The sequence below is a fragment of the Capra hircus genome, chromosome 15 (assembly GCF_001704415.2).
Source record: "Capra hircus breed San Clemente chromosome 15, ASM170441v1, whole genome shotgun sequence".
NCBI lineage: Eukaryota > Metazoa > Chordata > Mammalia > Artiodactyla > Bovidae > Capra > Capra hircus.
Window position 1 is genome coordinate 42,115,926 of NC_030822.1, and position 15,428 is coordinate 42,131,353.

Sequence of the window (15,428 nt, forward strand, 5' to 3'; positions counted from 1 at the left end):
CCACCGCCCACCTGCTAGACAACAGGCATTTGGTCCCAAGCAGAAACCTTTCTCTGCATGTTGAATGTCTTTTTTTTCTAAACTTAATTTTTTAATTTATTTTACTTTGGCCTCACAGGGTCTTCCTTGCTGCTCCCAGGCTTTCTCTGGTTGCTGGCTAGCTGGGGCTGTTCTTCCTTGTGGTGCCTGGGCTTCTTACTGTGGTGGATTCTCTCATTGTGGAGCACAGGCTCTAGGGCACAGTCGCAGTAGTTGCGGCTTGCGAGTTGCTCCACAACATGTGGAATCTTCCAAGACCAGGGTTCAAACCAGTGTCCCCCGCATTGGCAGGCAGATTCTTAACCACTGCGCCACCGAGAAGGTCCTTTTGAACATGTCTTACTGTCAGATTCTTTCGACTATGGGCACACATGTTCCTGGGTTTACAGTCCTGGCCGTGACTCAGGAATACAGTAGGACATGGAGAGGACCTTTAACTCCTCCGGGAGTGCTTCACCAGCAGAGGCTAGGCCTCGTCCGCACTCCGTGTGGCAGGCCCACTTTGGCCGCCTTGTTTCTGCTTCAAAAGCCAGCCTCAGAGGCTCAGCCCCTGCCCCTCTGGCTACAGTGCTCGTCCTTCCACTTTCCACGGGCAGGTCCCGGGGAGCCGCAAGGGGCCAGGAATGAGTGTGCAGCGCCTCACACACTTCATTTCTCTTTCCAGGTCTTGAATGTCTCCTTTGCCTTTGAGCTCATGCAAGACGGAGGATTGGAAAAGCCCAAACCACGGCCGGAAGGTACTTTGCTCTTCCCTGGGTTCATGGCAAGAGGCAAGACCTTCCCCTGCACACAGGTTTTCATGGCACAGAGCATGATTCGTGTTTGATACCAAAGGGAGACTGTCCTCTCTGAAACCGTCTTTGCCATGGCAAGGGAAGGTGGGACAGGGCACAGCTGCTCAGTTCTGGGGGTGCTTGGTGAGCTGCAGATTGCACAGCCATGGGGGGAAAAAAAAGGAACCTGAAATCCCATGTGTGGGATCATCAGTATGAGGGCCCGTGCAGGCATGATGCAGAGCAGAGGTGCAGCTGCAGGAACTGTCCTGGCCTGATTTCCAGGTTCTTCTGTCCCTGGACAGGGTGCTGACCTGCCCGAGAGCTATCTCCCAGGTAGGCAAGGGGAAGATGCAGAGGTCATCACAGGCACTCTGCTCTGAGCATAACTACCTTTTCTGCGCTCTGCCAGCTCCAACTCTGCCTAAGGACAAGGCTTGATTTGTCAGGTTTGCATTGCAAAGGTTAAGGCTGAAAAAATGCAAAAAGCAGCAAAATGCTCCAGCAGTGCTCCCTTGCTTGTGCTTAATTAAAGCAATGTGCACATTTGTGCATGTCAGAGGAGATGGTGGGAGTTGGGCTAAATTGGAAGGACCAGATAAGGCTTTTGTATTTTTTTTCTTTTATACCGGAGTATACAATGTTGTGTTGGTTTTAAGTGTACAGCAAAGTGATTCCGTGATACATATAATGGATCTATTCTTTTTTAAATTTCTTTTTTCATTTAGGTTATTATAGAGTATTGAACAAAGTTCCCTGTGCTATATAATAGGTCCTTGTTGATTATCTATTTTAGATATAGCAGTGTATACATGTCAGTCCCAAACTCCCAATCTACCCCTTCCCCTCTGGTAAACATTGGTTCCCTAAGTCTGTGAGTCTCTTTCTGTTCTGTAGTAAGTTCACTAGTATCATTTTTTCAGATTCTGCGTATAAGCAATATCATATTTGTCTTTGTCTGACTTGCTTCACCTAGTATGATAGTCTCTAGGTCCATCCGCATTGCTGCAAATGGCATAATTTCATTCTTTTTAAAGGCAGAATAATATTTATTGAATATATGTACCATATCTTCATCCATTCAGCCGTCAATGGACATTTAGGTTGCCTCCATGTCCCAGATACTGTAAACAGTGCTACGATGAACACTGGAGTGATGTATCCTTTCAAACCATGTTTTTCTCCAGATATATGTGCAAGAGTAGGACTGTTGGATCATATGGGAGCACTGGTTTTAGTTTTCTAAGGAATCTCCACACTGTTCTCCATAGTGGCTGTATCCATTAACATTCCCACCAATAGTGTAGGAGTCCCATGTCCCTGCACCCTCTCCAGATTTTGTTTGTAGACTTTTTGATGATGGCCATTCTGACTGGTGAGGTGAGATCTCATTGTAGTTTTGATTTGCCTTTCTCTGATAATTAGCAACATTGAACACCTTTTCATGTGCCTCTTGGCCATCTGTATGTCTTCTTTGGAGAAATGTCTGTTTAGGCCTGCCAGTTGGGTTTTTTTGTTTTTTTTTTTTGGTATTATTTGTTTTTATATTGAGCCACATAAGCTATTTGTAAATTTTGTAGATTAATCCCTTGTTGGTAGCATTGTTGGCAAATATTTCTCCCATTTTGTGGGTTTTTTCGTTTTATACATAGTTTCCATTGTTGTGCAAAAGCTTTTGAGTTTATTTAGTTCAGTTGACAATGGTGAAGCAAGTCTTGGAGGGATTTGATGCCAAGGCAGCAAGTTTGGACTTGATTCCATAACAGTAGGAGTCATGGAAGGTTCTTGAGCAGGTGGGCGGTGTGATCAGAGCTCTATTCCAGAGAGACGACTTGGAAGACAGTGTGAGGCACCATCAGCAGCACTGGGGAACGTGAGAGGAAAAACAAGCTTGAGAGGGGACGTAAGTGTCAGTTTTGGAAACCTTGAGGTTTTAACCAAAGAGAACTGGAGTTCAGGCCAAAGAACAGGGCTGTGGTTATATCATTGCAAGTCTTCCACTTATACACCAAGAGAGAATGGAACAACAGGAAAGCATGTAAAGAAAAGAGAAGGGCTAGCAACAGTATCAGAGAAGGCAATGGCACCCCACTCCAGTACTCTTGCTGGAAAATCCCATGGACAGAGGAGCCAGGTAGGCTGCAGTCTATGGGGTCGCTAAAGTCGGACACGACTGAGTGACTTCACTTTCACGCATTGGAGAAGGAAATGGCAACCCACTCCAGTATTCTTGCCTGGAGAGTCCCAGGGACAGAGGAGCTTGGTGGGCTGCTGTCTGCTGGGTCACACAATCGGCCACGACTGAAGTGACTTAGCAGCAGCAGCAACAGTATCTTATGGGAATGCCTTTACTCATGAGGCTGGAGGACAAAGCAAAAAAACCAGAGGAGAGAGGTCGATTGTGAAGACATTAGTTGGTCCCTGTCTAATAACACTTTCCAGACCTCAGTAACTATCAGCTGGCCAGCAAAGGCCAGTTTCTTAGTCCTATTTATCATCACCTTGTTCTGAGCACCTGGTTGCTGCCAGAGGAGAAGCTGTAGCAATGCTGTTGTCCCTCTTGAGGTTCTCTCCCTGCAAGGCCACTCAAGCCATTCTAATGCCTTCAAAAGTGGACTCTAAGCGTCCTGTGGCCAGCTGTGAAAAGCACCCTGCTTCTGGGTATGGGAGATGTAGCAGGAAGAGTTCCGGCCAGCATTTCTGCTCCGTCTTCTTGATCTGCCTAATGTGAAACTTTCTGGTTACAGATTGGAAGTTCTCCTTCTGACACCAGTTTTCAAGCATTTATACCCTTTAACATGGTTTTTCCAATATCAATTAGTCTATAGGGATATTTCAGCATATAGATGACATTTCTTATATAATTATTGAACTGCTTAATATGAAATTTCCTGACCGATGTGAATGGAAAAACACGTCTGTTTTATTTGCTATTATACTGGGCACTATGCCCATGCTGAGAATTTCCAGTGCATAAAGTAGAAGTGAAATAGAATTCTATGAAACTGTACTTTGTGAGAAGTGTACAGCATTCTCTCTTGTTTCTTTGCTTCTACCTGGGAAGTGAAATTTGGTAGTAAATGCTGTAGACTTTTCAAAAAGTGCTTATCTAGGTAGTTCTTTGAGGGTGTTTCAATATCAAACTGGCTGTAGTAGAGGCATTTTTTTATGGCAAATATTTTTAAGGTCAGGAAAATGCTTCCTCTGCCATGCTGTTTCACACTCAAAGCTCTGTTATACCTTGAAATCCCCCGGAAACTTTGGGTTTCCATCTTAGATGACTTTTGCTACTTACACTTCATAATCTTTTAGTACGCCAGTTGTTGTTCAGTCGCTTAGTCATGTCTGACTCTTTGCAACCCCATGGACTGCAGCACTCCAGGCCTCCCTGACCTTCCCCACCTCCTGGAGCTTGCTCAAACTTACGTCCATCAAGTCAGTGATGCTATCAAACCATCTCATCCTCTGTCATCTCTTTCTCCTCCAGCCTTCAATCTTTCCCAGCATCAAGGTCTTTTCTAACGAATCAGCCCCAGATAGTGTAAATGCAAGTCAAGCTTCAGCATCAAGTTCATGGCCAAAGGAGCAGCTGAAATATTGGCATGAAGGTGGTGGCTTTCTATTTAGGGTATCATACCGTGCCTCTTCAGTTGCACATGACCACTCTGTAATCATTCAGATAGATTCATCTTTGAATATGGTTAAGATACCAGCACTCTAGGCAGATGGGGACTAGAAGACACCTAGAACCAGATAGGAATGAAGTCTGCCTGTAAGACAGCCGGCAGGCTGATGGAAGGGCTAAAATATAAGGAGTCTAACAGCTGGGACCAGGCTACTGCAAACAGTGCTGAAAATCCAGGCAGGTGAAGGCAGGCTAGTGTAGATGATCAACACTGTTTGTGGAAGGATTTGGTCAGAGGCTGGAAATATGGGAAATGATTGAACTTCCCTCCCCCATTCCCTTAGGAGATAGTTTACAGACCAGTGGCAAAATTTTTAAACTCTGATACGAGTGTCAGCAAGGATGCACAGCAACAGAGACTTTCTCTTTGTCCTTGTGTGCTTGCATGCTAAGTCACTTCAGTCGTGTCCGACTCTGTGCGACCCTATAGACTGTAGCTCACCAGGCTCCTCTGTCCATGGGGTTCTTGTGTCCATGGGGTTCTCCAGGCAAGAATACTGGAGTGGGGTGCCATTTCCTTCTCCAAGGGATCTTCCCGACCCGGGGATCAAGCTCACATCTCTTATGTCTCCTGCACTGGCAGGCAGGTTCTTTTACCACTGGTGCCACCTGGGAAGTCCCTATCTGTTCTGTGTAATACATATAGGACTTATCATAGGGGCTTCCATGGCACAGTGGGTAAGAATCTGTCTGCCAATGCAGGAGAGATGGGTTTGATCCCTGATCCAGGAAGATCCCACGTGCTGCGGAGCAACTAAGTCTGTGCGCCGCAGCTACTGAGCCTGCGCCCTGGAGCCCACAAGCTGCAGCTACTGAAGCCCGTACTGTACAAGAGAAGTCACCACAGTGAGAAGCCTGAGCACAACTAGAGAGCAGCCCCCACTTGCCTCAGCTAAAATAAAAGAGCACCCACAGCAACTAAGTCCCAGTGCAGCCAGAACTAAATAAAATTATTAAAAAAAGATTGATCATACAAATGTAAATGTATGATTCAAAATGTCCACATCCTAATCCCTGGGACTTATTACCTTACATGCTAAAAGAGACTTTGCAGATGTAAGCTGAGGATCTTCAGCTGGATCCTCATTGGAACCCCCACGACGATCCAGGATAACCAGAGTGATATAACATGAGAAAGACTCCACCAGCCTCGCTGACTTTGAAGATGAAAGGAGGCCATAAGCCGAAGCATGCAGGCAGCGCCTAGAGGGTTAGAAAAGGCAAGAAAACGGATTCTCCCTGAGAATCTCCAGAAGGGAACACAGCCCTGCTGACACCCAGTGAGACCCGTTTTAGACTCTGACCTTTAGAATTGTAAGATGATATATTTGGATTGTTTTAAGCCGCCAGATATATGATAATATGTCAAAGCAGCAATAGAAAACTAATATACCCTATGACTAACAATTCCACTCATAAGTAGGCAGGTCCATATACCAGGCCGCTAGTCTAAGAATATCCATAATGGACTACACTGGCATGTGCATCCCCAGTAAGCAAGCTAAATAAATTGAAGTACACTCATACCATGGATTATTGCACAATGGCAACAATAAAAAGGAATGAAGTGAGAAATCATGAGAGACTTCTATTTGCTGAAGCATGAAGAGGTCAATGATTATCCTCTGCAAAAAAAGCAAGTGTAAAAGTGGACAAAATGATCAAAAGCAGCCATTTCAAGGCACTGAAAACTTACCAGAAGTAGTTCACAAATTGAGAAATTTTCTTGAAAGACAACAGAACATAATTAGTTATACCTCAGTAAAACCATAAAATATACATCAATGAAATTGTTTAAAGGATGAATCCTATAAACAATTTTGAGTAAAAAAAAAATCACAAAATAATGTGTAGTATTAATCTATGTATTTTGAAGTATAAAAATAGGCAAAACTACAATTTGATGTTTAAGGGTTCATATGTTGCTGGTGGAACGTAATCTTATATCCTATGTATCAAGAGTAATCATGATAAAAGTGGGGATAGTGGTTACCTTTGCAGGGTGACTGCGAACCTGAATGCAGAGAGGAAGGGGGGTGCTTCTAGGGTACTGGCAATAGTCTACCTTGGACATGAATTGTGGTTACATGAGGGTTTTCATACAACTATTTAAAACTCTGTGTGTGTGTTTGTATAGCATATACTTTTCTGGATGCTTGTCATATTAAAAAAAGTTAATGTAAAGCTTATGGCTAAATCACTAGACAGGGTAGCAAATCACCACCAAAATAACCCATACCAAAGGATGGAAACAGGAGAGCAAGGCAAAGACTGCATATGAGCTCCATCCATTGGAGATGGGATGGAGGCTGGAACACAAGGGACATCTTAGAGCCTGGACTCACCCTGAGTAGGGGGCTTGTGACCACCCCATTTATTCCAGCCCCCACCAGTTGGTGGCACTGAACCTCCCGATTTCCTCCCACCTTGGTCAGGGAACTCAAAGATGGAGGTAGGAAGGCATCAGAGAAGGGACTTCAGACTGGGATGAGGGCAGCTGGGGTGGCCCAGGTGGGTCCATGGAGGGCATGGCCTTGAGTCTGACTTGTTTCTTCCTTGGCCTTGACCAGACAGCTTCTGCTCTGGCTGTCTATCCAGAAGCCCTACCATCCTGTCTGCTCCCAGACAGGGACTCTGGACCAGCATAAAGAAGAGATCAGAGCAGTACTGACTTGCTAATAATACAATTTATTAGCCCAAGCTTTGCAGGGAGTCATAGATCATTCCCAGGAATCCAAAGCTCCTTTCCTAGCTGAGAAGGCCCACCTACTGGCCTACCAGGAACAACCTGTGTGGCCCTTGGCTTTCTTGCTAAGAACACACAATAAGTAGTGTCTCTGATTATAGTCCCCCACTTCACCAGGCCCACCTTGTGGTGATGACCTACAGAAAGAATGAACTCAGATTTCCCAAGGAGCAGGGCTTACTTTATGTGAATGGTACCCCCGGAGTTGTGCAATGGAGACTTAACAGACTTAAGCACAGGCTTAACAGCTATCCGTTAAGCTCTGCTACTAGGCAAAGATGGGAAAGTTGAAAGGAAACTACCATTTAGGGAGCCCTTCATATGTTCATGAGGCTTCCCTGGTGGCTCAGACGTAAAGCATCTGCCTTCAATGCGGGAGATCTGGGTTCGATCCCTGGGTCAGGAAGATCCCCTGAAGAAGGAAATGGCAACCCACTTCAGTACTCTTGCCTGAAAAATCCCATGGACAGAGGAGCCTGGTAAGCTACAGTCCATGGGATCGCAAAGAGTCAGACATGACTGAGCGACTTCTCTCTCTCTCTCATGTTCACAAAACCCAATCTTACCAGTGAGAAAACCCAATTCCAAGACATTAAATGGCTTTAAGCAGATCATTAACCCATTGTAGTGAAGATACACTTCAAATTTTAGTGGACATTAAAATTAAAACAGAGGAGACGTATCAATATAACAGTAGATGGATGCAGAGCTCACCTCCTTTGTGAACACATCAAAAATATATCTACATGTGGAATAATTTTCACTGAAAACTAACTGGAGACTGGCAGAAAGACTCTTGTACAACCAATGCTATATAAAAGATCCACACAGAACTGGGTAGGAAAGGAAGGGAAGCAATCAAGGACCTCTGCTCCTGAGAGGGGATGCATATGAGGAGGGGGATCACATGGACAGAGATCCTCCCTGGGGAGGAGGCAGTCTGAGCCGCATATTGGGCACCCTGGCCCTGGAATCTGACACTAGGTGGATGAGTCCCCTTAGGTTTGAAAATCAGTAGGACAAATAGGAGGGCTATATGAAACCTAGACTCTTCTCATGAGGAGCACACTTGCTAGCTCTCAAAACAAGGCGGAGGAAGCAGACTGAAACAGCAGGGGACCCTGGCTGGTTTGCCATAACTGCCCCAGCATATGCCCCAGCCTGCGATGAGTACCGCTGCAGCCCCACTTGCTCCGTGATGCTGCTCCACGCTAAGGCAAGGGCTGCTGCGGCCGAGGGGAATTCTCAGTTTTGAGGGAGGGAGCTGGTTTGGACATGGAACAGCCTCTGAAAGGGGCAGGGGAAACTTCTTCTGGTGCTTATGGAGCCAGCACATCAGAAGTGGTCTAAGACCCTAACTAGGGCTGGGACCTCCACAGCCCACACATAGACCACCTCTGAGACCCAGTCCAGCCCAATCCTGCTCTGCTCTAGGGAGAGGCGATGGGCGGGGAAGATCACACACTTATGGTGAACAGAGCCAGTTCAGTTCCCACCTGAGGGCTTCTGCTTCAGCAACTTGGGACCCAGCCTCTCTCCCAATAGGGTGATAGCAGCCACTGAGCAAAGCAGAAGGCCCAGCTCACACCTAGCTCTACATCTAGCCCCCCCCATCTCCCAACCCCACCTCCTGCCAGCGTGACACCTGCCAGAACACCGTGGGGAACGATGTGACCCATGCTCATGTCAGACCCAGCTCTCGCACCAAAGCCACGGGACACATGCAGACCGCATAGTCACTTCCACACAAGGACATCCATGGAGTCGGTAACTGTTTCACCTAATCTCACAGGGACAGAGCAAGTTAAGCAAGATGACAAGATACAGGAATTTATTTCAATTGAAAGAACAAGAGAAAACCTGTGGAAAAGAAACAATGAAATGGAAGTAATTTACTTGATAAAGAGTTCAAAGCATTAGTAATAAGAATGCAAAGTGTATTAGGGAAAAGAATACATTAATACAGTGAGATTTTAATAAGGAACTAAAATTTTAAAAAAACTGATCAGAAGGAGTGTGGAGAGAGGGAACCCTCATACATTGTTGGTAGGAATGTAAATTGAACAGCCACTATGGATTACAGTATGGAGGTTCCTTAAAAAACTAAAAATAGAACTACCATATGATCCTGCAATCCCACTCCTGTGCATATATCTGGAGAAAACCATAATTGAGAAAGATACATACACCCTTATGTTCATTGCAGCATAATATACAATAGCCAGGACGCGGAAGCAACCTAAATGTCCATCAGCAGAGGAATGGATAAAGAAGATATAGCACATATATACATGGAATATTATTCAGCCATAAAAAAAGTTAAATAACGTCATTTGCATGAAAACTCATGTACCTAGAGATTGTCTACTGAGTAAAGTAAGTCAGAGAAAAAACCAAACAATATAACCTATATGTGGAATCTAAAAAATGTTACAAATGAACCTATTTACAACCCAGAAATAGTCACAGATGTAGAATACAAATTTATGGTTATGGTAGGGGGGAGGAAGGGGTGGAGACATAAATTGAGAGACTGGGATTATACACATTTAATCTTAATTATTATATACACACTACTATATATAAAAGAGATAACTAATAAGGACCTACTGTATAGAATGGGGAATTCTTCTCAATACCCTATAATGACCTACATGGGACAAGAATTTTTAAAAGAGTGATATATGTATATGTTGAATGGTTCTATGGAGACCTACAAGACCTTCTAGAACTAACAACAAGAAAAAAAAGATGTCTTTTTCATCAAACAGGACTGCAGTGCAAAAGTAGGAAGTGATGCCTGGAGTAACAGGCAAGTTTGGCCTTGGAGTACAAAATGAAGCAGGGCAAAGGCTAACAGAGTTTTGCCAAGAGAATGCACTGGTCATAGCAAACACCCTCTTCCAACAACACAAAAGATGGCTCTGCACATGGACATCATCAGATGGTCAAGATCAAATTCAGGTTGATGGTATTTTTTGCGGCCAAAGATGGAGAGGCTCTATAGAGTCAGCAAAAACAAGAACAGGAGCTGACTATGGCTCAGATCATGAACTTCTTACTGCAAAATTCAGCCTTAATTGAAGACAGTAGGGAAAACCACTAGGCCATTAAGATATGACCTAAATCAAATCCCTTTTATGATTATACAGTGGAAGTGACAAATAGATTCAAGGGATAAGACCTGATAGAGTGCCTGAAGAACTATGGATGGAGGTTCATAACATTGTACAGGAGGCAGTGATCAAAACCATCCCCAAGAGAAGGAAATGCAACAAGGCAAAATGATTGTCTGAGGAGGCTTTACAAATAGCTGAGAAAAGAAGAGAAGTGAAAGGCAAAGGAGATAAGGAAAGATATATCCATCTGAATGCAGAATTCCAAAGAACAGCAAGGAGGGATAAGAAAGCCTTCTTAAGTGAACAATGTAAAGAAATGGAGGAGAACAACAGAATCTGAAAAACTAAAGATTGCTTTAAGAAAATTAGAGGTATCAAGGGAACATTTCATGCAAAGGGGCATGATAAAGGACAGAAACAGGATGGACCTAACAGAAGCAGAAGAGATTAAGAAGTGGCAAGAATATATAGAAGAACTGTACAAAAAAAAGTTGTTAATGACCAAGATAACCACAGTGGTTTAATCACTCACCTAGAGCCAGATATCTTGGAGTGCAAAGTCAAGTGGGCCTTAGGAAGCATTGGTACAAACAAAGCTAGTGGAGGTAATGGAATTCCAGGTGAATTATTTCAAATCCTAAAAGATAATGCTGTTGAAGTGCTGCACTCAATATACCAGCAAATTTGGAAAACTCAACAGTGATCACAGGACTGGAAGAGGTCAGTTTTCATTCCAATCTCAAAGAACAGCAATGGGAAAGAATGTTCACACTACCACACAATTGCACTTATTTCGCATGCTAGCAAGATAATGCCCCAAATTCTTCAAGCTAGGCTTCACAGTATATGAACTGAGAACTTCCACATGTACAAGATGGTTTTAGAAAAAGCAGAACAACCAGAGATCAAATTGCCAACATCTGTTGGATCACAGAAAAAGCAAGAGAATTACAGAAAAACATCTACTTCAGCTTCATTGACTATGCTAAAGCCTTTGACTATGTGGATCACAACTAACTGTGGAAACTTCTTAAAGAGATGGGAACCAGACCACCTTACCTACCTCCTGAGAAACCTGTATGCAGGTCAAGAAGCAACAGTTAGAACTGGACACGGAACAACAGACTGGTTCCAAATCAGGAAAGGAGTACATCAAGGCTGTATATTGTCACCCTGCTTATTTAACTTATATGCAGAGTACATCATGAGAAACGCTGGGCTGGAAGAAACACAAGCTGGAATCAAGATTGCCGGTAAAAATATCAACAACTTCAGATATGCAGATGATACTACTTTAATGGCAGAAAGTGAAGAGGAACTAAAGAGCCTCTTAATGAAGTTAAAAGAGAAGAGTGAAAAAGCTGGCCTAAAACTCAACATTCAAAAAGCTAAGATCATGGCATCCAGTCCTATCACTTCATGGCAAATAGATGGGAAAACAGTGGAAACAGTGACAGACTATTTCCTTAGGCTCCAAAATCACTGTGGACAGTGACTGTAGCCACAACGTTAAAAGACATTTGCTCCTTAGAAGAAAAGCAATGACAAACCTAGACAGCATATTAAAAAGCAGAGACATCACTTTGCCAACAAAAGTCCATCTAATCAAAGCTATGGTTTTTCCAGTAGTTATGTACAGATGTGAGAGTTGGACCATAAAGAAGGCTGAGCACTGAAGAACTGATGCTTTCCAACTGTAGTGTTGAAGAAGACTCTTGAGAGTCCCCTGAACAAGGAGATCAAACCAGTCAGTCCTAGAGGAAATCAGTCCTGAATATTAATTGACGCTCCAATACTTTGGCCACCTGATGTAAAGAGCAGATTCATTGGAAAAGACCCGGATTCTGGAAAAAATTGAGGGCAAGAGGAGAAGGGGGTGATAAGATGGTTGGATGGCATCACTGACTCAATGGATATGAGTCTGATTTAATCTCCAGAAGATAGTGAAGGATAGGCAAGCCTGGCGTGCTGCCATTCATGAAATCACAAAGAGTTGTACGCAACTAAGCGGCAGAACAATAGCAATATATATATTTATAACTGATTCACTAGAGACAATGATATGCAAACAAATTTGACAACCTAGAAGAAATGGACAAGTTTCTAGAAATAGAAAGCCCACAAAAATTCAATCAAAAAGACAGTTTGAACTGACCTATCACTCGGGATAAAATTTTTGTTGTTGTTGTTTAGTTGCTGAGTCACATCCTACTCTTTGGTGATGCCATGGACTAGAGCCCACCAGGCTCCTATGTCCATGAGATTTGCCAGGCAAGAATACAGGAGTGAGTTGCCATTTCCTTCTCTAGAATATCTTCCCGGCCCAGAGATCAAACCTGTGTCTTCCAAACTGGTAGGTGGATTCTTTACCACTGAGTCACCAGGGAAGTCCAGAGATGAAACAGAATCTGTCATTTTAAAACTCCGTACAAATAAATTCCAGGACCAGATGGCTTCAGAGGCAATTCTACCAAACAAAGGAGAACTTACACCAATCCTTCTCAAACTCCTCCAAAAAACTGAAGAGGGGGGAACTCTCCCAAAGACATTGTCTGAAGCCACCATCACCCTGATACCAATACCTGATAAAGATACTACCAAAAAAGAAAACCACAGGCTATTATCTTTGATGAATATAGATGTAAAAATTCTCATCAAAACATTAGCAAACTGAATCCAACAGCATATGAAAAAGATCATAGACCACAACCAAATGGATTTATCCCCAGTACACAAGGATGCTTCAGCGTATGCAAATTGGTCAATGTGATACACCGCATACAAAAGAAAAGACAAAAACCACATGATCATCTCAACAGATGCCAAAGAAGCATATGATAATAGTCAACATCCATTCATGTTAAAAACTCTTACCAATGTGGGTATTGGGGGATCATCTCTCAACATAATAAAAGCTATTCATGACAAATCTATAGTCAATATAATACTCAATAATGAAAAGCTAAAAGTCTTCCTGCTAAAATCTGGAACAAGGACATACACTTTCACCTCTTTTAATCAACATAGTATTGGAAGTCCTGCCAACCACAGCAATCAGATGAGAAAAAGAAATAAAAGTTATCCAAATGGGAAGGAAGAGGTAAAATCGTCATTACATGCAGATGTCACGATTCTCTATATATAGAAAACCCTTAAAGACTACACACAAAAACTACTAGAACTGATAAACAAATTCAGCAAGGTAGCAGGATATTAGATTAACGTACAGAAGTCAATTGCATTTGTTTACACTAACAATGAAATATCAGAAAGGGAATGTGAAAAACAGTACCAGACTTTCATAGTGGCCCGGTGGTTGGGAATCCACCTGCCAATGCAAAGGACACAGGCTCGATCCCTAGTTCAGGAAGATTCCGCATGCCATAGGGTAGCTGAGCCCATGTGCCACAACTACTGAAGTCTGAGAGCCCTAGAGCCCATGCTGCACAACAAGGGAAGCCAGCACCCTCGGAAGCCCATGCACTGCAGCTAGAGAGGAGCCCCTGCTTGCCACGAGTAGAGAAAGCCTGCATACAGCAGTGAAGATCCAGCACAGCCAGAAATACATAGATAAATAAAATTTAAGATAAATATTCTAGAAGCAGCATTAAAAAAAAAATACCATTCAAAGTTGAATTCCCAAAAGAGAAATACTTAGAAATAAACCTTACAAAAGAAATGGAAGACTTATACACTGATGACTATAAAACATCAATAAAGGAAATTGAAGATGATTCAGAGAAGTGGAGAGATATCCCATGCCCTTGGATTCGAAGAATTTATATTGTTAAAATGGCCATACAACCCAAGTGTGTGTGTTAGTTGCTCGGTCATGTCGGACTCTTTGCAACCCCATGGACTGTAGTCCACCAGGCTCCTCTGTCCATAGAGTTCTCTAGGCAAGGATACTGGAGTGAGTTGCCATTTCCTTCTCCACGCAACCCAAAGAAATCTCCAGGTTTAATACAATCCTGTCACTCATGACATATTTCAAAGAATGAGAACAAATAATCCTAAAATGTATGTGAAATCATAAAAGATCCATGATTGCCAAAACAATTCTGAAGAAAAAGAACAAAACAGAAGGCATAATCCTCCCAGACTTTTGGTTACTACAAAGTTTCAGTAATTGAAGACAGTGTGGTACTGGCACAGAAACAGCCAGATGGATCAATGGAACAGAATAGAGCACCCAGAAATAAACCCAAACACCTCAGTAACTTTATTTTTGATAAAGGAAGCGAGGATATACTATGGGAATTAAAGACAGTCTCTTTAACAAATGGTGTTGGGAAAGTTGAAGGGCTGCATATAAGTCAGTGAAGTTAGAACACACCTTCTCACCATACACAAAAACAAACTCAAAATGGCTTAAAGACTTAAACATAAAACATGACACCATAAAATTCCTAGAGAGATCATAGGCACAACATACTCTGACTTAATTCGTACCAGTGTTTTCTTAGGTCAGTCTCCCAAGGCAATAGAAGTAAAAACAAAAATACACAAATGGGTCCTAACCAAACTTACAAGCTTCTGCATAGAAAAGGAAACCATTTTTTAAAAGACAATGTACAAAATAGGAGAAAATATTTGCAAGTGATGTGACTGACAAAGGCGTGTAATTACCAAAATACACAGCAGCTCATACAGCTCAAGAACAACAAAAAACAAACAATGCAATCCAAAAATGGGTAGAAGACCTAAACAGATCTTTCTCCAGAGAAGAAATAACAATGGTCAAGACACATGGAAAGATGCTCAGTCTTGCTAATGACTAGAGAAATGCGAGTCAGAACTACAGTGAGGTACCACTTCACACCAGTCAGAATGGCCATCATTAAAAACTCCCTTGTGGCTCAGTCAGTGGTAAGGAATCCACCTGCTAATGCAGAAGACACGCGTTCAGTCCCTGATCGGGGAAGAGCCCATGTGCCGCAGAGTGACTAAGTCCATGCACCGCAACTAGTGAGCCTGTGCTCCAGAGCCCTGGATCTGCTACTGCTGAACCCACGTGCTACACTGCTGAAGCTTGTGTGCCCTGCAGCAAGAGGGGCCACCACAAT

At 43.1% G+C, this 15,428-nt stretch overlaps 1 protein-coding gene across 3 annotated transcripts in view; it reads left to right on the plus strand.

Annotated features, from left to right (window-relative positions):
- PARVA (parvin alpha) overlaps nt 1–15,428 on the plus strand; it is a 168,227-nt gene that overhangs the window by 139,191 nt on the left and 13,608 nt on the right. For all 3 annotated transcript variants that reach the window (XM_018059568.1, XM_018059566.1, XM_018059567.1), the window contains exon 12: nt 704–776. In XM_018059568.1, the coding sequence (XP_017915057.1) occupies nt 704–776 (73 nt within the window). The remainder of the gene's footprint in view (nt 1–703; nt 777–15,428) is intronic.